This window comes from Asterias amurensis, chromosome 2, assembly GCF_032118995.1.
Source record: "Asterias amurensis chromosome 2, ASM3211899v1".
Taxonomy (NCBI): Eukaryota; Metazoa; Echinodermata; class Asteroidea; order Forcipulatida; family Asteriidae; genus Asterias; species Asterias amurensis.
In genome coordinates, this window is record NC_092649.1 from 2754441 (window position 1) to 2779566 (window position 25126).

Genomic DNA, 25126 nt, shown 5'->3' on the forward strand with positions numbered 1-25126 from the left:
GTGTTGTGTACCCAGTACCATATAACAACTTTGAAAAGTAAATCTTAAATCAACGACAGAGGTATCAGACTAAAACGAATTAGTGTGTATCCTCTCATCTGCGTATTTTTATCGCTACATTTGTGGTAAGTGAGTTCAGAAGCAAGACTGCATTACAGGAGTTAACTGTTTAGCTGCAACAAACAAACGAGCGTTTCAACAGTTGCTATGTTTACGTTGTCACAAAGAGAGAGATAAACCGGAGAGAAATATCTAAAGATCGTTCAAGTTTCTCATGAAAATAAATCCAGGTTGGTAATCATAATTGATTTGTTTTCAGGTTGAAGATATATGGAGTTTATATGAATGCTTTATTTACGACTTACCATAGCCAAGGCTGGGTTTTGCCGTTGGAATGCGAGTCAAAATCGCAAGTTGCTATTTACAACACAAGCAAGTCATCATAATACCCATAGTCATACACAGTTCCTTGCTTGCTATGATCATGCTATGATGGTCCAGTTCAGTATGCAGTTGTTTGATGGGATCCGTTTGATGTGATGGTGCCCCTGTTTATGAACAAGGTGTATGGCAAATATATAACCAAACATACATGTATGCGGCATGCCAACGCATGCAGTGTCGTGAAACTAATTACTAATCGCAAATGTGTTTATATTCGTGTGTATGATTTATTAATTAATTTTATGATAAAAATGAATGATGATTGACAACAACTGTCACAACAGTGGCCTTTATGATGATAAATATGAAGGAAACTTATTGCAAATTATGTTTGCTATTGTTTGTATGCATTGTGAAACTTATCACAAATATATGCGCATACGTATGAACTATGATTTCCCTAAGCTAACCGCAATATATGCGGCGTAGGTACTTCTAGAAACTATAAAGGCTCATGCGGCAGTGCGTGTGTGCTATATGCATGAATGACGGGCATAGTAAGAGGACAGCGTGCCCGTTTTGCCTGCCTGTCTTGCCGCGTAACACCCCTTCTACAAAATGCTTTAGTCCAACTCGGTCTTGGCTCTGCAGTTCCGCAAGGGAATAGGCTGGTGCCTGTGTGTACAGCGCTTGGTGACCAAGTGACCAAAAAATAAAGCGTTGAGCATATTGAGAAGTCAAAAAACGTGCGATGCGGCAGAAAAATAACAGTGAGTGTCGAGCAGAAAATGTCATTTTTTGCAGATGTTTTTAATTTAACTCAACAAAAAGGCCATGCAAGCATCATACATGTATATTGAGTGTGTGGTGAAAGTTTTGGGTGTGTAGTACAACGAAAATTTTAGTTATTGATGGCCAATGGTCGTAAAACTTTCATCTGTAAACGGCGATTTTAAAAACACTTAGCGTTAAGGAATTCCAAAATATTAGAGTCTTAGACCCCTATACAAAATTAAAGGCTCAAGGGGGAGCCATATATTTTGTCAACCTTTTGGTTGTTTTTTATACAGATTAAAATAAACCATTAATAATAATAATAGTTTCGAGAAGTAGCATACGTATGCGATTGCATGAAGTTAACTGATGCCACTACAATTTACATTTACATTCAATTTTTTTCAATCTTGTGGGGGTTGGGGAGCAAGGGCTCTGTTTACTCAAAGGCAGTGGACACTATTGGTAATTGTCAAAGACTAGCCTTCACAGTTGGCGTATCTCAACATATGCATAAAATAACAAACCTGTGAAAATTTGAGCTCATTCGGTCATCGAACTTGCGAGATAATAATGAAAGAATAAAACACCCTTGTCACACGAAGTTGTGTGCGTTTAGATGGTTGATTTCGAGACCTCAAGTTCTAAACCTGAGGTCTCGAAATCAAATCGTGGAAAATTCTTCTTTCTCGAAAACTATGGCACTTCAGAGGGAGCCGTTTCTCACAATGTTTTATACCATCAACCTCTACCCATTACTTGTCACCAAGAAAGGTGTTATGCTAATAATTATTTTGAGTAATTACCAATAGTGTCCACTGCCTTTAAATCAGTTGTTTTGAGATCACTGATTTTTTTACATGATGTTGAGCATTCATTTCTCAAGTAATTTTACATGATTTATTGAGTTAAAAGACAAGATGAATTGATTAACTTTCATTAAATTTGATTACTAATTTTTACAGGTTTGCTGATAGTCCATCAGTAGCACCATGTCTGGACCAGGATCCCCAACGCAGTCCCCATCCTCAGCTGTCTCCATAATTTCAGCAGCAGATAAAAAATCAAGTATGATCATCCATTATACCTACGTAATTATAAATCACAACCATTGATCCTCCCGACTTCTGTAGAGAGGAGAGTGACATGATTACACACAGAATAAATTTGGCAAATTTTGTGGACTTTTTCTACCATACTTTCAGGGGTGTAGCTAGTAAACAATTTTTTTTTTATTATTATTGGAAACTGGGGAAAAATACAATGAGTTTGGGAAGTTTTCAGTTAATTTCAGTAAAATGTTGCTGTATTTTTTGCCTGTCGGTGAATGATGATTTAGTCGATGTGGCTAGCGGCAAAAACTTGTGCTGGAACCCCAAACGGCACCTACCTAACAGTATTTCAAAGTAAAACACAAATTAAGTTGTACCCTTGATTTTGTATCCTAATTCTTCCTTTTCAAATCTTTAACCAAGAGGGGAAAAAAGGAAAAAAAATCTCTTATCTTTGTTTCTTTCTTTTTTATCCAAGGAGCTGAGAGCACATCACGACAGTCTGGCCGAGTCACCTTCCCGCATTCAATCAAGTCAGCCTCGGAGCAATCCATCATTTCAGGTATTTCCTCAACGAAGCTTTTTTTCTGAAAGATGTCGTTCAGTTTTTTTTCGTTGGTGTTCACAACAAATTAATGAAGCAATTGAAGTTTTAGTTGGTTTTCACTTTTAGGTAGGATTGGTGCAAATCATCCTGAACATCACAATCATTTTAAGGCAATGGACACTATTGGTAATATTTATTAGCATAAAACCTGACTTGGTAACTTTTAATGGGGAGAGGTTGATACTGTAAAACATTGTGAGACACAGCTCCCTCTGAAGTGACGTTTTTTTTTTGAGAAAGAAGTAATTTTCCACGAATTTGATTTCAAGACCTCAGCTTTAGAATTTGAGGTCTCGAAATCAAGCATCTGAAAGCACACAACTTCGTGTCACAAGGGTGTTTTTTTTCTCCCATTATTATTTCGCAACTGAGCTCAAACTTCACAGGTTTATTGTTTTATGCATATATTGAGATACACAAAGTGAAAAGAAAGGTCTTTGACAATTACCAATAGTGTCCAGTGTCTTCAAGATAGATGCTAAATTTGCAGCAGGGAAGGAGAATATTACTTGGTTTCACTCAGGTCTGTTCCTTGCTCTATGCCCATATGTAGATGTGTGTGAACATTTATTTATAAACACTCTACCGAGTCCTGTGAAAAAAATCAACACGTTGCTCGGGTGAGATTCGAACCCACGACCTTTGCTATTGTAGAGCTGATGTCGGTCAGTAGACCAAAGAGCTTGCCTGTGGATTTGTTTTACTATGTAGTGCTTAAAACACATCCATGTATCGATTAAAAACAAAACAATCAATCTTCTTGGTTGAGAATTTTAAGAAAAACCCCAAGAGACTTTTCTGGTCTATCTATTGTTGCTTCACATATTTAACCAAAAAAAGTGTGCTGAAATGTTGTGTGGTATCTAAATTAATTTGTGAAATTTCTTTTTTTTTCTGATTTAGACAATGAAGATCTTCCACCTGACCACAACCCTTTCACGATGCCGGCCGATAATGACATTTTCATGTTACGAGACAAGGAGAGGCAGCGTAAAAAAGCTGTGAGTTTTAAGGATATTTAAATAAAGTTCTGTTCGCCCTCATTTGGCTTTTTTAAAATTCTTTTTGCAGTTGAATGTGGTTTCAGTCTTCGAACATTGACTAGAGAAAGCTATGCAAAAACTTGAGACCAATTAAGAACTCACCCCCCCGACAGTGAAGTTGGTAACAAGAAGTCCCCTTGATCCAATAAGCGAAAGTAGTAGTTCAAGACAATTTTCCTACCTTCCATCTAGGTAGTGGTTAAAAAGCAGGACAGTTCTTCTTAGAACTAAGTAGTCTCCTGAAGTCCAAATCTACACAGCAAAGTGGATATTAAAAATGGTGTTACCACAAACTGATTGTAGATTGATACCATACCATGCAATTTTCTATTAAAAATATAGATATCCTGTGTGGTTCTCTGGCCATCTAAGAAGAATGGCGACGAATAGAGTGTCCTTTCAAAATCGTTGAGTCCACCGGTTTCATCAAAACCACACATACTCAAAATAGAGAATTAACCACAAGGAGATACTACAAATATTCTGACTTATTGTATATCCACCATACAAACCTTCCATTGTTCCTTTGGGAGGTAGAGGGGTAGATAGAGTCAAGAGAATGCTGTTTATAATGCCGTTTATAATCATTCAGTCTCAGAGTGGATCCGTCAATGAGTACAAATGTTTATAAGTCGTGTCTGCTGTTAGAGAATCTGCAAATGGTCTCACCAAGTGACAGCACATTTTCCATTCACATTTTAGGAACGAGTCAAGCAGCGAGGTCTGAAAGTCCACGAGAAGACGACCTATTCATCAAGGGTTAACGCCCTGAGGTCGTCGATGCGGAAGCCTCTAGCTGACATTGAAGCTGATGAGGAGAAACCCGATGATGCGGACGACAAAGCTGTGGCCGTCAAGGATGACCCAACCTTTACTCTAGCTGTCACCAGAGGTAGGGAGAAAAATTGATGCCGCTTATAATATTAATACTATTTTTTATATTATATTAAGCAGCATGCAGCATCAGAGTCCAGCTTTCTCCAGAAGACGATCAGAGCATACTGATCAAAACGTTGAGTTGAAACCAAGGGTTCTTTTCAGAACCACCCCAACTCATGAGAGATACATGTAGTCATTACATGGTGTTACCGCAAACCTTTCTATATCGTATTTCCACCATGCAAAGTTTCAAATCCTACTCACCCAAACTCTGTTAGAGATTATCATTACATGGTGTCACCGCAAACCTGACTATATTATTATATTGTTATTCACGGTACGTTGAATGTAATTCCATATATCTCCCTGATGTGTTGTACGAAATCTTCCTTGATTGCAAGATGCAAATGTTGGCAGGTCTGCCTTGCATCACCTTGTAAACCCTTGGAAGGTGCAATTCATAGCTGTTTAGGAGGCAAGGTATACCTTTGTTTTTTTGAACTGTTCAATTGTCTTAATCCTATATAGGTGTAGATATACACAATAAAAATAACCTGCGAAAAATTCAAAGGTGGTACCGTTTTCGAGATATCGCCAAAAATCCTGAGCAGGAAAAAATGATTTGTAATTGGAATACACAATCTACTGAGAACACTCTCTGTTCATAATGTTTCTTTGATTCAATTTTCGGGGGATAAAAACTGATATATTTTCCCATAGCCACATTACTGCAAAGCCAAATAATTCTCAAAATGTTTGATACTACCAAAAGATGCTGTAATTGTAAGTAACCAAGTAAGCTTTTGTTGGTATCAATTTGAAGAATAACTACTGAATGTGTACCTTCCCTTTAAAACACCCATTGGGTGTGTTAAACAGCATTGTGATTTTAAGATTATTTTTATTACTATTAAAGGGTCTATGTACTTTTTTTCTGACACAAAACACAATGGCCACATATGTCAATTAACTTACACAGTTTGAAGATAATGATAGTAGAAAGCTTCCCTTAAAATATTACTTGCTGAGGTACTGTAGTTTTTGAGAAATGAGTGAAACAATGTCATGAAAATAGTTTTCGTCTCAGTTTTAGCATGTAAAAGCGTATTAACCAGTTATGGTATGTTATGGTATAGTACCATAGCTGGTTAATACGTTTTTACATGCTAAAAGCTAAAATAATTTTTGTGGCACTGAGACGAAAATTATTTTGTGACTCGTTTTAAACACTTTTGTCTCATCTTTCCTTAAAGATCGGCACATTGAGAAAGAGAGCCTGACCGACTACATCGCCAAGAAACGGGAGATGTTCCTGGTGCAGTACTCCCTGGGAGTCAAGCGGGATGAGATGAGGAAACTTGAGGAGATTGCTCAGGCCGAGGAGAGGAAACTGGAGCTAGCTGAGCAGTACTTGGAGGAGGATGCCGCCATGTTTGACGAATTCCTCAAAGAGAACGATAAGAACTCAGTGGAGGCCATTAAAATGTGAGTTGCCCATACGAAATACTCTTATAAGAGTTGCATAAGAATCTTATAAGATTTGTTTAAGAATCTTTCAAAATCCTGAGAGCACTCTTATAAGATTCTTATAAGATTCCTATAAGATTCGTATAAGTATTTTATGTGCAAAACAATAAAATCTTATTAGAAATTTCTAAGAATTTTCCAAATTTCTGAGAGCGTTCTTATAAAATTCTTTTAGATTCTCATAAGTATTTTATATGCAAAATAATTAGATCTTATAAGAACCTTATAAGAATCTTATAAGAATCTTACAAGAAACTAAATTTACTGTCAGTGGTCAGGCATTGTATGTCTCAGGATTTTTCCTGATTTCTCATTATGGGAAAGCTCCATAAAAGAAAGGGGCTAGAATAAAAACATCCTTTACATCTGACAAATCAAACCTGTTATCTCCATGTGGTTCCTTTTTCCAAGTAGTTGACTCAATTGGATCATGCACAAACCAGTGTGGCTACTGACTGCCCCGTCGTCGGCAGTTAATAGCTCGTCCATTAAGTTTAATGACCCAATACAAACACACCCATTTTCACAAAAAGGATATAGTTTCCCAGTTTATGTTGCGAACTCAGAAAACCTTTATTGGAGCTTTTTGGTAATGTGGATTTTCTGTAAAATCGAGTTGTTTTATCCTTTACAATTTAAGTTATGCGGAAATGATTTTTGACAACACTTTTTTCTTTTGTTACCATCTCTAGAGCTGAAGCGGAGACCAAAGCCAAATTGGAGAAAGTTGCTGAGATTAAGAAGATCAACGCCCAGATAATGCTGATCAGGAGGTGAGAGATACGACTATATCAGGCATTTGATACGTTCAGAATTGTTTATTGACCTCCCTTAGGGGTCAATGAGAGCTGTGCCGTCAGTGCAAGCGGTCAGTGTTGCAAATGGGTGCTTTCAAATTCTGATTCAATGCTGCATAGAGCAAGTTTCAGCTTACATGCGCAGTGATGCACTCACTCGAACGAGTCTAGTCAACCTTCCGCCTTTTCGCCATACTGTCACTGGTTCCCCTCTGCGCTTTACACATGTGACAATGGAACATGCTGTTGTGACCAGTGTAGAGTTCCAAATGGTTGGCCACAGTAGTCAACGAATGGTCGACCAGCCTGGGTTTCAGTCAAAATAGTCAACCTTTAGTTAACCATGGTGCACACTCGAACTTGCTCATGTCTGCACTAACAACTGAGGCGCACTGGGAAATGCTTATAAACTCAAGAAATCTAGAAATTGTACCATAGGCAATTAGCTTTGGAGTGGAACTCCTGCTGAAAATTGTGACCACATTGTTTTTAAGAGGAGAAAAAATGTTGAAGTAAAGATTAATATAACACTTTTCTTCAAAGTTCAAGGATTGCATGCAATCTTCTCAAACCCAATACAGTAATAATTATTTTGATTCTATCTTGATCACAAGAAATTGTCAGTTGTAGATGTGGGAAGAAAACCCTAAGGAGGGAAAACCCATGCAATCAGGTAAAGAGGGACCGAAAACCCAATCCACATGCAACGCGCCAGGGTCTGAGGTGGCATTCGAACCCGTGGGGTCCACAGAGGTGGACTGAGCTAACCTGATTCTAATGACAACTTAAATGTCCTCCTTAATCCAGTGAGATCTCAAAGAACGAGGACCTCCTAAAGGAATACCAGCTGTATAAGAAGTTTCTGGATTCCTTGACTCCGGCCGAGTGGAAGGAAGAACGACGAAAGAGGAGGATGGAGAAGAGGCGAGAGAGGCGGAGAGAGAGAGGCGAGGTCATCGACAAGGAGAAGGTCACATCTGCAACCAGACGAAAGGGTATGTAAACTTAATGATAATAATGATAACAAGTATAAGTTTAGGTATAGTCCTGGTTGATTTTCTAACTTCCAGACAGTAGTTACGAAGCAGGACAGTTATTTTCATAACTGAGAAGTCTCCCGTATTTCGAAAATCGATTCCGTGGTAGTAGAATACAAAGCAAGACACTTCTCAATTCAAAAGAACATACTCCATCTGGCAAGTAGATACACACATGGTGTTGCCGCAAACCAAATATATAATGATACCTCAACACTCAATGCCTTGTCCCAAAACAAATCATTTAGAAAACACTTTTTTTAAAGGATGCAAAGCGCTCAGATAATGACCCTAATGATATCCAATGAGAGCCTCTGTAAACACTCCTATATATTCATTGTTACTTCATTATGTCATTCTTTATCTCAGTTGGAACACCAAGTACTGATGGTAGAGGTTCCCGTACCAGCGTGGTTAGGTCCGCCGCTAAGCAGGCCCCTAGCAGCAAGTCAGGCTCGGCAACCAAGAGGTACTCATTCCAAGAAATTACTGTCTCTGTTCAAAATAATGATGTGTGTATTTAATGATGATGTGTTGTTTTTTGCAGTAGGAACATGTAGCCACTTTTGGCGAGTTAGTCTAGTCATTTTTTTCCCCTTAACTCTTTCCACCTCTGGGACCCACTTTCGGGTCCCACCAGGGTCACTATGTGTATGTTTTCAGTCCCAACCTGATTGCATGAGTCTTTCAGTAATGGGTTTGTGAAGGTGTGTTGCGCGCTGTGCAAGGGGTCTTGCAGGCAGGCCCTAGTTTGTAAAATTTTGTATATTTAAAAGCACAGTGGATGTTAATTTTGGTTTTTACCCATACACCGATGTGTTTTAGCACTGTATACTCAGTGCTTTCCCTGAGTTTTGTGAAAAAATATCACAGACATGTTACTCGGGTGGGAATTGAACCCACGACCCTTGCAATTCTAGAGCAGTGTCTTACCAACTAGACTACTGAGGTTGCCCGGTAGCTAGAGGTAGTTCGAATCCTATGTTTTGGCAGCGGGTACTGCAACGATATAATGTATGTTAAATTTGCATCAGGAATAAAGAATATTAATTTTGGTTGTTTACCAATACACCGATGTGTGTTAGCACTGGATGTTATTGAATGATCAAGCGGACAGTAGCAGCGTGATCAAAGCCAATTGTCATGACTAACCAGTCCCTCCCCTGTCATCCCAACAGATCTCTGGCCCAGACTCCAACCAAACAAGAAGTAGACAGCGTGAAATCGGGAGATGCTGATTCTGACTATGAGAGTGATGAGGTACGGAGCCAAGTTTTGTCAATTTTCACCTGTGCATAATTTTACCAAACGCTTTGCACTGCCTTTAGTACGAAGCTCTTGAAGTGCAATCCAACTTGTTGAAATCCTGAGATTATTCACTGCAGGATAACGACATAAATGTAAGATGATGACATCCCAAGATTATTTATCTCGGGATGACGGCAAATTGAAAGTAGAATAACGCTTCCAGATTCATTTTATCTCGGTGTGATGACATCCTGAAAGTAGGATACTGTCTTCCCAAGAATTATCTGAACTTTATCATCTTGGTTTGAATTATCTATGAAATTGGGCCAATTGGCTTCTACTAAACATGCTTTAATACTGGGCCAACAAGTTGAAGGAAGAAAGACATTTTCACAATTTTTATTTGTGGAGGGCGGCACGTAGGGGTATTTAAGTAGTTGATAAAGACCAGCTGGTGCTGTTTATAACCGGTTGTTTTCGGATACGTTTAGATGCAGTCTAGTCTTGGTGCAAGATGTTTCTCATTACGGGCGCAGTTGGTGTTTTTGCCGCGCTGTGTGTGAAAGGAAAACGAGAAACGTCTTGCACCAAGACTAACTACGCGCAAGAATGCATATCCGAAAACTGTCTCAGTCATAAAAATGCAACACACGTACAGAGTTTGAGGACGTCGGCGTACGGGTAGTTTTACTTCAACTCGGGCCTTGATCACACGAACCATGCCAGTTTTAAACGGCAGTTGTAAGAACTTGTCGCTACCCTTTTATTTCTTTTATAAAAAAACAATCAACCAGTCAAATTCTGTTTTTTGTATTTGTCAGGAGCCTGAACTGTTCTTCACGGATCCTCAGCAGCTTCTTGACATCTTTGCGGAGCTGGAAGAGCAGAATCTCTCCTTGATTCAGAACAGCCAAGAAACGGAGGAAACTCTGGAGGAAATAAGACAGAATATCAATGTGACAGAGGGCAAGATGTAAGCTCCTTCAATAATTCAATCTTAATTTGTTATATCTTTGTTTGTCCAACTATGAAACAAGCTTCATTTTTTACAAATCTTACACCCCGTTGTGTCACTTTTGGTTCTATTGTTTATGATGTTTTGAAAGATCAAGCATGTTTAAAGGCAGTGGACACTATTGGTAATTGTCAAAGACTAGCCTTCACAGTTGGTGTATCTCAACATATGCATAAAATAACAAACCTGTGAAAATTTGAGCTCAATCGGTCATCCAACTTGCGAGATAATAATGAAAGAAAAAACACCCCTGTCACACGAAGTTGTGTGCGTTTAGATGGTTGGGTTCGAGACCTCAAGTTCTAAATCTGAGGTCTCGAAATCAAATTCGTGGAAAACTACTTCTTTCTCAAAAACTATGGCACTTCAGAGGGAGCCGTTTCTCACAATGTTTTATACTATCAGCCTCTCCCCGTTACTCATTACCAAGGAAGGTTTTGTGCGGATAATTAATTTGAGTAATTACAATTACCAGTAGTGTCCACTGCCTTTTAAGTCGTAAGATTCATTCTATAGACAGCAGCACGTTAATTGGTATTATTTTGTTAACACAATACAAGTCATGTGTACAATGATTATTTTTTTATAGAAAGGTTTGCGGTAACACACCATGTAATGACTATCTCTAATGAGTTTGGGTGGTTCTGAAAAGAACCGTTGGTTTCAACTCGACGTTTCGATCAGTATGCTCTGATCATCTTCTGGAGACTATTTTGTTTTGTTTTTTTTCACTGTAACAGGAACATGGAGACTCAGACCTTGAAGCAACAGATTGATACATTGACTAGCCAGATTGAACGAGAGGAAGAGAAAGCCAAGGATTTGGAACACAAATCAAAGTAAGAAATTCATCTTTCAATCTATTGCGTGGGGAAAAAAGGAGAATTTTTTTCAAGCCCCCATTCGTGGCAAGCGGTTAACTCTTTCATTGCAAAGGTCTTACGATCCATTTTATGTATTTCAAAAGTAACATCAATTGTACACGTACAACCCATCGTTATCATGAGAGAGAATTATCAATAAAAACAAAACAAATGCAACACATATCAGCTTGACACATTTTGTTCTGTGAGAAACACTTTTTATATACACAATTTCGAAAAACCTAAAAAAGCTGGACATTTTAAGGTCAAAATGCAAAAAGAAGCAGGCACAAATGAAAGCGTTGTGAGCGACTCAAGCTTCTGGGATTATTCTAATCAGCAGAGTGATGGTTGAGCCCCAATCATGGCACATCCAAGAGCATCTTATACCACAATTTCTTCGTCTATCGGATGGGACACTATGCTGTAGGTGGTAGGTCGCATGTACTTGGTTTGGTAGTGCATGTACAAATGTAAAAGAACACTTATTGCAGAATCAGTAGGGGTTAACCCCGGTAATTCTGGTTCACATAGCATGCACTCTTGTTTTAAGGTTTCCTCATCAGGCTGAGAGCTGCAGTGATTAAGTTCACTTAAGCCACATAAAAAAAAATTGTTGATCGTCCCTCACCCGACCGTTCAAACCCCCCCCCCGACCCAATTTTTTTTTTTCCCATGTCTGGATATCTCTTCATACTTTTACTGCCCAGACTTTTCAGCTGATATTTTTTTCCAAATGTACAACTTTGAAAAGATGTTTAAAGAAGGTTTTTATTAATGTTGGCAAAGCAAGAACAATTCTTCAAATATTTACTTGGGCTACACTGTGCTTAGTTGTTTGAAAAAGTTTACAGAAAATGTCATCTAGGAGTTGAATTTGTTTATCAAAACTATTGAAAACATAAAAAACACACAAACCCTCTGTTTTATAGTGATTGTGATGATTTCTTTATTCTTGATTTCATATGTGGCATGTCAACAAAACTTAAAAAAAAACTATAAAAAAAAACTCCCTTATTCCCCCATCCAAAAAAAAAGGATGATCAAAATTTTTTCTGTGGCCTCATGAGGTCATTTCATTACCAGATATATGTGATAATAATAATAATGTTTTAACAATAACACTTGCACTTCATGGTGTGTTGAAATTTTTATAGTTTTGGTTTTACGTTGCGAGAGACAGTCCGCCATTTACAGTGCTATGCATGCATGACATTGGAACAACGTCATACATGTATGTTTTTACACCTTTCATTGGTTGGTATTTTATTGAATATGGCGTGCAAAATAAATCAAAAATATTATTCAATTACTACTTAACAAATTTAATTACATTTTTGTCCAAAGGCATTATGGCTACTATTAGAGTCGAGAGATATCATAAGGCATGGTGGTAAAACACCCCACCCTCCTTAAAACACACACACTTCATAACAATCCGTTTTCCTCCATTTTAGACCAGTAATGTTTTGTTTCAGGAGATAAGAAACCAATCTATGATATGTTCTCTTTAATATAGACGTAATAGTTTTTTACGCTTATCGGAATTTATTACAGTATGCAGTTAATCAAAAAAAAGAAATTGTTGTCATTTTCACTTAAAATATTTTAATTTTTTCCTCATATTGGCACACCATAGAATCCCAAATAGTAACCACCTCACGTGATCCATCTAGTGACTAAAACAGAATGAAACTCAATCTTGCAGATTTTGTTTTGAACTTTCGAGGTTGGGTGATGTTTCTTTGACTCATTTGAATGTTGGCATAATAATGCACTAGTGATTTGTACCAAAAATTGATCATTTTATTAATATTTGAGCATAACCAACATGACCAACGTCAGGAAACTTTATTCTCAGCATGATTAAGCCTGGTAAAAATAAAGGCCGTGCATTAGGTTCTGCAACCGGTGCAGTTTGCACAATCTCATGGTAAACGGTAATCAAAGTTGGGGGTTCGAAAACATATAAGGGTCGATATTGTATGACGCTACGATATGCTGAATAACTTGAATGTTTAAAAAAAAATCAGGTATATATGCATCTTGGTTGGATTTGGACCACGGTACCACCCCCTCTTTTCATATACAGGTTTTACAGACCACTCCTTGTACATGTATTTTTGTTTTTATTTTTAAAACACTCCCTCAAAAGAAATCTTATTGGTTGTAACCACAAGTTTACTACAGTATTTATAGTAACTTCTTATTTGTGTTTTGTTTTTTATAAAACACCACCCCAATAAGGGTCTTTTCTTTCTCTCAGTTTGTCCCCCACAGTTTGTCCCCAGATTTGTTTCCTTTTATTTGTGACCCCCGTTAACACTTTTAACACCTTTTATGAACTGATTCTGCACGTTTTTGCTAACTTTCCTCCCCCCCTTTTGTCTGTCATTCTAATAACAAGAGGGTTCCAGTCTGCTGTTGGATGGTTCGTATACTGCCCTCTATGTCTAGGAATAGTTGAATTGTCATAGCAACCAGAAAACAATGCACTTGATTGAAACCTTTTTTCTTTTACTCGTGGTGAAATGTCAGCTTTTGTGTAGGATTTCTTTTACACCAAACTTTAGTCTGTTGATTTTGCAGATTCTCACTGAGTATTAGTTTGCTCACGGGCTCGAAATTTACACTGCACTGCACCCCCCCCCCCCAGGCCAGTGGTTGCAGCACCAGGGCCCAATTTCAATAAGCCCTGTAATCACAAAAACTTGCTAAGTATGGGGAAATCTTGCTTAGTAAAAACAGGTTACCAGCCAACATTCCATTAAGTTTACACTGTTGGGACTGGTGCCCCACTCATTTTGTGCTTTTAGCAGAGAAACCTGTCAAGCAGTATTTTCTGCTAAACAGGTTTATGCTGCTAAACAGGATGATGATATTGGGCCCAGTCTGGTTAAGTCATGACCGGACAAGTTTGGCTGTCTTGTGTTGGTAAATCAAAACATAACTTTTAAAAAATGAAGTGATTTTGAGTAAGTGATTTTGAATCCAATAAAAATTCAGATTTTGTTGTGTCTCGAAGAATACTGTTACCCTTTAGACAAATGCGATAAATCTTTTCTTTTGCGGCTTAATCAAATCAAAAACATGTTATAAAGACAAATTTGTTCTCGATTTTGTTTAAAAAGTCATGGTCCATTGATTTGTTTTAGCTGTACGCTCCACGGTGTTGTGGACTTTTCTCCCCAGTCCGGTCCTGCTGGCTATACAAACAAGAAGGACTATTAAGTTTTAGAAGAGAAATTGTTGCTTTCAAGTGCATCGTTTTCTGACCAATGTTCTTGTTCTCTGTGCAAACTCACATTCTTTTTGTACGAATACATTGCACCGAGCGTAGTCTGTTATTTAAAAGAAAAGGAAATTGTTGCGACTTAATATCTTTTCTGGTAGCATGCTGTTTTAATATTTGTCGTTTTCAAACAGGTAGTACACCTCTCAGATCCAGTTAGTTGATCTGCAACACTGCATAGCTGCACCCTTTTGCTTGTACTTGTATTTTATGGCACAAAAATGTTTAAATCTGTAGCCTTCTTGAATGTATGTTGATTTCTCTTTCAAAAAGCTATAGTAGTTGGACATTTTAACAGCACTTTTATTTTGCATTTTCTTTTTTGTTTTGCACGTTTGTGGACAGGATATTTTATCCCATTAAGGAAGTTATTTAAACAAGGGGAATATATGAACAATTGTTGTTTGTTTAACTGATGTGTAATGGTGCAACATGCATTCTTAGAATCTATAGAAATGAATATTTGCATTGATTCTTCTCTCGCTGTTAACAAAGGTTTCTATTCAGTATACACCTGTGATGAGTTCAGCTTGATGCACCCTTTTTTATTTAGTTGCAATATTCTTCTAAACACAAAATATTTGCTTACTAGCATTATTTCTTGTCCCACAGAAGTACATGTAGTACTAGAGTGTTTTATCAGTATACCTTTTTAGTGCACCAAGTAAAAATATCTTTTTTGGAAAGAAATAGCGACTCTGATAAGAGCTGCTAGGTTTAGGTGTGTTGTCTTGATTTGTTAGCTTCGGGATCAATTTCAAGAGCTGCTTAAACAGAAAATGCTGTATTTTAGCAATGTTTAGCAGGGAAATAGATGGTACTCATGTATGGTACTCATGTATGGTACCAAACTTGTTTGTGCTAAGAAAGTTTTTGTGCTTAAAGCCATTGGACCCTTTCGGTAAACAGTATTGTCCAAGGCCCACACTTCGTGTATCACAACTTCTATATCAAATAACAAACCTGTGGAAATCTAGGCTCAATCGGACATCGGAGTCGGGAGAAAATAACAGGAAAACTTACTCCGCGTTTCGCCGTGTCATGACATGTGTTTATAACAAATCCGTAATTCTCGTTAACGAGAATTTATATTGTTTTACCGTTTTCTCAAAAAGTAAAGCATTTCATGGACTAATATTTCAAGAGAAGTCTTTCACCATTACCTTCTGTAAACCCTGTAAATTATTTGTAAATCTGTGAACTTTTTTTTTTTTTTCTGTAACGAAAGGGTCCAATGGCTTTAAGCAGCTCTAAAAAGAAATTGTCCCTGGTTGGCGTCATGGGACTCAAAGCAAATTTGTCATTTTAACCTTTAGCCATTATTGTAAGTGTATGATGCAAAATGACTACATAATGGCTGTCTTTGGGCCTTGTCACAAAAAGCAACTTTTGCAGGCAACTTTCTGGCAATCAACTGCAGGGCATGCTGCAGGACCATTTTGGTAGCACATGAGTGATATTCCAGACGCGGTATTACGATCCCCATGAACAATAATTTATTATCACTCAGATGCCAATGGATTGTCTACTTCTTGCCTAGTACTGGTTGCCTGTAAATTGCCTCATGTGACATGACCATTAGAAAAGTATCAGGTTTGACAAATTATAAATGTGAGCCTCGTGTCTTCCCGGGCTTTATGACGAAGTTTGGTCTTGAGAAATAGTTGTTGCAACAACAAGTGTAGTCTTGGTTCCAAGACCATTGGTGTTGCGCGGTCACACACAACCAACGTTCCGATTATGCACGGCAAAAACTGTCCACGCTTGTAATGAACGAACGCTAGCGGGCGCTCTGTTTCTCTGATTTAGATCTCACCATGGTCTTGAATATTTGCAACGATGGGTCTTAACTTTTTTATTGTTTTTCGGCAAATCTCCCCCGACTTTCCGGTGGAGCCAATCAGAGGCTGCGTTGCGGTTGGCTCATGAATAATTCATCAGTGTTGTGCATGTAGTGTACAATGCATGCAGTAATTCCGTTGCATGACTTTTGCTTTACTCTGTGTGTGGGTATATATGTTTTTATCAGAGTATAATAATGTCCAGATCAGTAGGATTTGGAACTTTGACACATGGTGGAAATACGATAAAGAAAGGTTTGTGGTACCAGCACAAACATTTCTATGTATAATGTCCAGATCCAGACTACTGCATTGCCATGATATGCAGCTTGAAATGCGATCGTGGCATATGCTCCCGACGTGCCAGGGCCCACACTGATGAAGCCTGTATTTGCTAAACAATTTGCTTATAGTTAGCACAAAATAGTATTGCTTAGCAGAAACTGGTTGCCAGCCAATTTTTAATTAAATTTGAAATTTTGTAGTGCCCAAGTAAATTTTTGGATAGTAAAGAAATTTTGTACAGTATTTTCTGCCAAATAACTGGTGGGCCCTGTAGTGTTATTCACAGTGAAAGTTTTTTAATCTTGGGGGAAGGAAATCTTGAGGGATTCAAAAGCGTCTTTGTGAGAACGTATTTTGAAACGTAACCGTAGCTGCATATCTTGGAACGTAAGCGTAGCTTGACTCGGGATTGAAAGCGTACTTTTTGATATTGTAGCGTAACCTTATAGTTTCTTGGAGTGTATAAGCGTAGCTGAGTAGCTGCGTAGCTTGGAACGTAACAGTATCTTTTGGTGGAGCGTAAGCATATCTTGGAACGTAATTCGTAGCTGCGTATCTTGGAATGTAAGCGTAACTTGACATGGGATTGAAAGCGTACCTTTTGATATTATAGCGTAACTTGAAGGATGTAAGCAGATCTGTAAGCGCAGCTGAGTAGCTGTGTAGCTTGGAACGTTGACATCTTTTGGAATGTAAGCATATCTTGGACTGAAGCGTAGCATCTTGGAACATAAACGCAGCTGCGTGTCTTTGAACGTAGGCATAGCTTGACTCGGGCTTGAAAGCGTACCTTTTGATATTATAGTGTAACTTGAAGGAACGTAGACCTAAGCGTATCTTGGAACGTAAACGTAGCCGAGTAGCTGCGTAGCTTCGAACGTAACCATATAACATTTTTTGGAATGTAGATGTAGTCGTAACAATATCTTTTGGAATAACTCATGAGAAATTTCGAATTTTGATTGCTTGTCCAGCGGCGACTACTGCTATTCAACTCCCAGTTATTTGAGGCGAATAGTCGGGTCATTAAATTCCACTAGTTGCCCAGTTTAATCATTACCTCAAAAATAACTCTTCATTCACAGAATTAAAAAATAATACTTTGTTTGACAAAATTATGCTTTGAGGGAATTTTGTTTTAGCATTATTTTTATTTAAACCTTTTATAAAAAGTTCTCATATTTTTTTGAAGCTACTCACACAATAACACTGTCAATATAACAAAATGCGATATTCCTACGTTTTGACATCATCAAAATTACCTGAAAACTCATAACAAAAAGAAATTAGGGGGCCATGAAACAAAATGGAGCATATTGGAACGTTGCGATCATAAGAAACAACGGATTCGACACCCGCAAGCTGGGAGTTCATAGCGCCTGGGATTTAACACCTCCAACCCCCACGAGACACGGCATGGGCGGTACGTGATACTCCACAAGGCTTATTTCACGTTCCGATTGCTCCACGCCGTGGGGCCATACAGCGTCCGATACACGGACTCTCTGAATGCTAATTTTACGTTCGATTTTTGACCATTATTTACGATTTCAAATCGTCACGTATCCATAATCTGAAAAAGTACCTATATTTAAAATTTCACTGTTTTCCTTTTAATAGGCCTATAATGACCACGGAATCACTCTTTGAGCAAAGATTATTAAAAATAGACCGCCGATCATATTGACCTTTGACTCGATCTAGTTTGAATAGTCATCTTCAATTCGTCACGTGATATGAATATTGCATACATTAAAAGTAATTTACATAGTCTGGCCACGCCTTCAATTTGCAAATATCCAAGACCATGGTGAGATCCGTAAATCAGAGAAACAGAGCGCCCGCTAGCGTTCGTTCATAACAAGCGTGAACAGTTTTTGCCGTGCATTATCGGAACGTTGGTTGTGTGTGACCGCGCAACACCAATGGTCTTGGAACCAAGACTACAACAAGTGTTAATCTGAATCATACTTTAATAATCTTACTGTTACCACTTGATCGTAAAAATATTTGCGCATTATTATATCATTGTTAGCACAAAAATGTAACTGATTTTTTCGTTTCATTTCAGGATGTTTTCCTTTGGAGAATTCAAGGCTGAGGACCAGGTAAGATTTCCTTAGAATATTTGTTCTTCTCCCGAATCACTGCTTCCAAATTTGACTCTCGTTCATTTTTAAGGAGGAAGATTTTATTGTCTCTCCTTTATATCGCATTTATTGATTTTGTTTTGATTGTTTTAATTCAGGAAGCAATGTTGGACACTCTGAACAGCAAGGTTGAAGATGTGTATGGAAACTGCATTGGTGATAATGAGGCAAATATAAGGTATGTTTAGAATTCAAATTATAATTTTTTTTGTTAGAATTAGAATATTTTGTTGTCCACTAAGAAATAAAGAAATTTAGTTTAGTTCATTCATCTACTGTATTCTGTCCCAATTGAAGTTGATAGACCTAATGCCTTTGAAAAGCTCCATAATTGTTCTTCAACTTCGTAAATAACACCATTGCTTTTCAACGCCTGTTCTCCGTCTCCTCCGTAAAATCTACAATTTGCTCCCAGATAAGTTCACATGCACAATGTACTTGCCAACATCGTGAAACTGTTTTGCCTCTATCTCTTTCAACAACCCAAGCCCAGCTTATCAAGTTCCCACCTTCGCGCACCACCAAGCCCAGTACTTTCGCCACATCCAGCAACAGAGTCCAGCATTCTCCTGAAGACGATCAGAGCATACTGATCGAAACGTTGAGTCGTTAACCACCAGTTCTTTTCAAAACTAACACTACTTAAAAGAGATTTCACATGGTGAACCTCTATCATGTTGTCATTGTACTATTATAACACCCCTTACACATGCCTTTTCATTGGTTTAGAGCGCGTCACATGATACGTCTTAGTTTTACTAGACGGCTGCCGTGTGACTATCACACGGCGGGCAGTACCCAGTTGCTTGTTACCCACCTCAAACCCAATCAGTTGTTCATCTGTGTATCTGAAACGCGCGTAAGATCATTACGTGTAAGAAGATGATAATTAGTCTGTTGGGGTGTTTTTAAACAAATATTGACTGCTTTAACTCTTGCTGTGATTAAAACTACGACTCCCTCGGTGATCCCCTGACCATTCCATTTTAAAACGCTCCGGGGATCACCTCGGGAGTCGTAGTTTTAACCATAGCACTTGAAGCAGTCAATGTTATCCTCATCACTACAGTCTGCTTGGAATCAATCTTCAATTTGACTGATATATTCCTTGGTATCTTTTCCAACAGCACCCTTCAGATGTTAACTAACATTGAGAATCGTCTGGAGGAGTTGTTTGAAAGTATTGAAACGATGCCCCCAGAGAAAGTGGAGGCTGCAGAGAAGGTATGAACGAAAGGGGATAAAAGTACCTACCCTCAAGCTTCCCATTCAGTTTCCCATTTAGTTTAGTTGGAAATGAAATTCTTATGATGGAATGCATCCCAACTGAGCAATAAATTGTCGCATCTCCCTGGTCGAAATTCCAGTTGAACCTAGTTAAACTGGGTTTAACTGGAACTAGTTGAAACCAGTTGATAAACTAGGGTAACACAGTTAAAGCCAGTTGGTTTAATATGGAAAATGGACAGAGACCAACTGGTTTATAATTTCTACCTAGTTGAACACAGTTAAACCTAGTCAAAACCAGTTGGTTAATATGGAAAATGGACGAGTTTGATCACTATCCAGTTGACCCCAGTTAACTAGGTTCAACTGGCATTTTGACCTGGGCTACTACTACTATTATACTATTCAGCCTATGTTGCTCCAGTGCAGGAGGGAGGCTTCTTTATCATTGTTCCATTTCAATCTTTCCTGTGCGCTTCGCATCCATGTGACTGTTCCAAACTCTGTGATGTTGTCAATGCAACGCCTGCTTGCTCTCCCTCTATGTCTCGTATGGGTTCTTGGGGTCCATTCCGTAATGCGATGTGTCCATTGTCGCATCACTACCCAAAAATTGTATCTTGATTTTGCAAAAAGTTTGTATCTCGCACCGAAATGTCCACGCAAAAAAACCTGTTGTATCTTGCGCGAAAATGCTCAGTGCAAAAATGCAATACACACGTAAGTCCTCTTTGGTCGTCTGTCTTGGCGTAGGGCTGATTTCTACAAGGTGTGACTTACCACTGCTGGGGTCGATTTCACAAAGAGTTAGGACTAGTCCTAACTTAGGACTAGTCCTAGGAGATATACAAATTGCATGGATAGTCCTAAGTTAGGACAAGTAACCGGTCCTAACTCGAGATAAGACTAGTCCTAACTCTTTGTAATATCGACCCCTGTACTCTTAATGGGAATCCATATACTCCTTTTTCTACTGAGATTTTTAAATTGACTTTATTATTGTTCTAGATTTGTTAAAAAAGAAAGTTAATGTACAATGTTTGGAAATATATTTTGTTCTTGAATTTAATTTAATTAAACTCAAGCACTTTGGAGCATTACCTTGTTGGCACTTGTATACCATACAATAAGAAAAAAACAATATTTCAATTTGTGATGGCTTCAAGTTTTTTACCTAGTCCTCTCCGTTTACACTTTCCTGTATTCTCTTTACCTTTCAAGGCCAAGGAGAAAGAGCGCCGTCTTCGCCAGCGAGAAGAAAAGATTGAAGCCCAGCGAATTCACCAGGAGGAGAGAGTCAGGCGAGCTTTGGAGAGAGCTCAGGCAGACCCCAAGAAAAAGGTATAAATAATAGTCTGACGTCTCTAGAAGAACCTGGACTCAATTTCATAGGGTATCTTTAAAGGCACTGGACACTATTGGTAATTGTCAAAGACCAGTCTTCTCACTTGGTGTATCTCAACATGTGCATAAAATAACAAACCTGTGTAAATTTGAACTCAATTGGTCGTCGAAGTTGCGAGAGAATACTGGAAGAAAAAACACCATTATCACATAAAGGTGTGTGCTTTCAGATGCTTGATACCGAAACCTCAAAATCTAATTCTGAGGTCTCAAAATCAGATTCAAATATTTTAGTTGAAAATTACTTCTTTCTTGAAAACTATGTTACTTCAGAGGGAGCCGTTTCTCACAATGTGTTTCACTATGAACAGCTCTCCATTATTTGTTACTAAGTAAGTTTTTATGCTAACAATTTTTAAAAAGTAATTACCATAAGTGTCCAGTGCCTTCAAAGGGAAGGTATACATTTGGTAATTGCTCATAAAATGATTGGCAATTAAAATTTGTCCTGGTGGTTTGAAGCCTACAGCAATTTCTGATAGTTTAAAGCATTTTGAGAAAATATTTCACTTTGAAGTTTAGGGATAACTTAATCAGCCTTAAAGACACTGCTTGGGTTTAGAAAGTATTTGTATTTCTCTATCTAATAGGGCACTTGCCTGTGCAAAACTTACCAAGCTTAAAGGAACACGTTGCCTTGGATCGGGCGAGTTGGTCTTTGAAAAGCGTATGAAATCTTTTGAGATAAAATGCATATGATTAGAAAGATATTTTAAAAGTAAAATATAATGATCCACACAAGTATTACTCGAAATTGCGTGGTTTTCCTTTTACCTCGTACACAGTTGGCCATTTATGGGAGTCAAATTTTTGACTCCCATAAATGGCCGACCATGTTAGTTCGCCAAGTAAAAGGAAAGCCACGCAATTTCGAGCCAAATGTGTGTGGATCATTGTATTCTACTTTTCGAACATCTTTCTAACCATTTGCATTGTATATAACAAACGGTTACATATACGCTTTTCAAAGACGAACTCGACCGATCCAAGGCAACGTGTTCCTTTAAGTGCCTTAAAGACATTGGACCCTTTCGGTAAACAGTATTGTCTAAAGGCCCACACTTTGTGTATCACAACTTATATATAAAATAACAAACCAGTGAAAATTTAGGCTCAATGGGTCATCGGAGTCGGGAGAAAATAACGGGAAAACCCACCCTTGTTTCCGCACATTTCGCCGTGTCATGACATGTGTTTAAAAAAAATCCGTAATTCTCGTTGTCGAGAATCGATATTGTTTTAAAGTTTTCTCAAAAAGTAAAGCATTTCATGGAATAATATTTCAAGAGAAGTCTTTCACCATTACCTTCTGTAAACCCTGTAAGCTATTTGTAAATCTGTGAAGTTTTATTTTGTTTTCTGTTCCGAAAGTGTATAATGGCTTTAACAATTTGTGACGATGGTTCATTACCCGGAAGCCAGTTCACATGATGAGTCACTTATCTTACACGTTTTCTTCTTTTTACAGACGGGTCGCAAGTTGGTGTTCCGCTCTGAGCCACCTCAGACAAAACGTAAAGTGGATATGTCCAAGCAGAAGGCCGACAAAGAAGAAGAAGAAATGGCGTACTTCTTTACTTAGACGAGCTACACCTTGTCTCTACGGAGTTGTTACCAGAATCCTGTCTGATTTAACCATATTTGTGACGGGCTATGAGAAATTGAATCACAGGGGGGCAATTAACTGTTTAAGATTTATACATTGCTGAAAATAACATACACAAGCTTCATTTTGACATATCTTTCACACTGACCTTTGGTTCTGAAGTTATCACCTTTTGAAAAATAAATGATGTCAAACGCTGAAAATAACCTGTAATTCAGAAACGGCCAAAAATATCAAGTATCGTAAAGGAAACAAATTAAAAAAGGTTCTGAACCAAAAACCCTGGTTTTATTAATCATTATGGGAAAAAAGTTTTGATTTGAGAAATGTGAAAAAATAGACCATTAAGATGCAAGAATGTATGCAAACTTTTGTTTCACCCTCCCACACAGTCAACAGCCCTGTACCTAAAGTGGACCGTGCTACAATCCACTCATTTTCATAGAGCCCGTCACAACGGTATAGATATGATGTCATTGGTCTGGAGTGCCCTATCTGGTATCCCGCATGTCATTGCTATCGATTTCCATTAGTTTATTATCGATCTAGACTTTCTCTAAGATGGTATCGTGATGACATCACATCTGTGGTATGACATCAATGCATCATGTCTATTGTTATTATTATGTAAATATGCATGAGGTCTTTTATTATTATGTAAATATCCGAGCCACACTACCCGGGTGCTGTTTAATTTGTAGTATACATAGCGAATGTACACTTATCTTGACAATAGATAATGCACTAGTTGTTTTTGGATGGGTAATTTACACTATTGATAATTACGCAAAATAATTATTAGCATAAAACCTCACTTGGTAACGAGTAATAGGGAGAGGTTGATAGTATACAACTTTGTGAGAAACGGCTCCCTCTGAAGTAATGTAGTATTCCAGAAAGAAATAATTTTCCACGAATTTGATTTCGAGGCCTCCAGTTTAGAATTTGAGGTATCGAAATCAAGCATCTGAAAGTACACAACTTCGTGTGACAAAGGTGTTTTTTCTTTCATAGTTACATCGCAACTCCGATGACCAATCAGGCTCAAATTATTACAGGTTTGTTATTTTATGCATATGTTGAGATATACCAAGTGAGAAGACTGGTCTTTAACAATTACCAATAGTGTACAGAGTCTTTAAAGGTAGAGTCATAGATTGGTTTTTTTTTCAAGGTATTATTTGGTTCTCTCGAAAGATACAATAAAAGTCACATGGGAAATTTTAAGCGGAAAATAGTGTCTACATGTTGATCTTCCCTTTCATAAGCGCAAAACAGACTTCCATGTTTTCATTTAACCTAGTGTGATTGGTGGCCCCCATTTTAATGATTTGTGATTTTTTTTAAATTGAAATTAAATATAATAAAAAATCACTATTTTATTGAAGAATTTTGTGTAAATATATTTTCCTGACAAAACTCCATACATTTTGTAACATACCACGTGGCCTGCTCAGTTTCCGTCCTGTTTAAAAGTGCCTCAAGATTTAAGTTATTAAAAATGATTATGATTTTGATACATATCATATCTTATCATTGTTTGTTTATAGGATTGCTTTTGTTTGTTGTGTCTCTGTAAGCATGAGTTCCCATCAGTCCTGCTGGGATTTGAACCCAAATTTCACGACTGAAAGACAGGGGTAAAATGAAAAGACGTTCTAACCGTGTCTTATAATCTTCTTGAGGACGATGTAAAATGAACTTAGTGGCTCGTCTTTGGACACCTTCAACATGAATATTTCTCTGTGGTGTACTTCCCACATCTAGAATTGAAATGTGCTTCCTCGTCTTCTCCCCATGGGGTGTTGGCTATGTAACCGACAGTTTACTTTTCTGAAAGTCATTCATTATGCCATGTAAGTTTTTATTTTATTTTAAATAACCAGGTTTCGGAGGTACTTACCCCTGAGAACTGTTTCTTGACATGGGGATGGATATAAGAATGTGAAAACAGAACTGCAAAGTTTTTTGTCTAAATTACCTGTCGTCGATTTCACAAAACTCTTTATAACTTAGGATTAATCTTAGGACGAGTCCCAACCCTGCACTGTAGCACGCCGACCTTAAGATTAATCCTAAGTTAGGACAGGAGTTT

The 25126-nt window shown here is 37.9% G+C and overlaps 1 protein-coding gene across 1 annotated transcript; it reads left to right on the top strand.

Annotated features, from left to right (window-relative positions):
• Positions 1–148: 148 nt before the first annotated feature.
• Positions 149–24557, top strand: LOC139954438 (cilia- and flagella-associated protein 100-like). The gene is made up of 17 exons (XM_071954237.1): positions 149–290; positions 2124–2226; positions 2689–2772; positions 3721–3818; positions 4563–4752; positions 5993–6224; positions 6959–7039; positions 7871–8058; positions 8470–8569; positions 9279–9360; positions 10170–10321; positions 11104–11202; positions 18716–18752; positions 18893–18972; positions 19922–20018; positions 21243–21362; positions 22894–24557. The coding sequence occupies exons 2-17, from the start codon at positions 2151–2153 to the stop codon at positions 23005–23007; spliced, it is 1830 nt and encodes a 609-aa protein (XP_071810338.1). The 5' UTR covers positions 149–290; positions 2124–2150; the 3' UTR covers positions 23008–24557.
• Positions 24558–25126: the final 569 nt, after the last annotated feature.

Bases quoted from the DNA above. Each gene is read 5' to 3' on its own strand.
- LOC139954438 (XM_071954237.1), top strand. From the start codon at position 2,151: ATGTCTGGACCAGGATCCCCAACGCAGTCCCCATCCTCAGCTGTCTCC. The intron at 2,773-3,720 runs GTATTTCCTCAA...TTTCTGATTTAG, and splicing joins GGAGCAATCCATCATTTCAG to ACAATGAAGATCTTCCACCT. The intron at 6,225-6,958 runs GTGAGTTGCCCA...TACCATCTCTAG, and splicing joins TCAGTGGAGGCCATTAAAAT to AGCTGAAGCGGAGACCAAAG.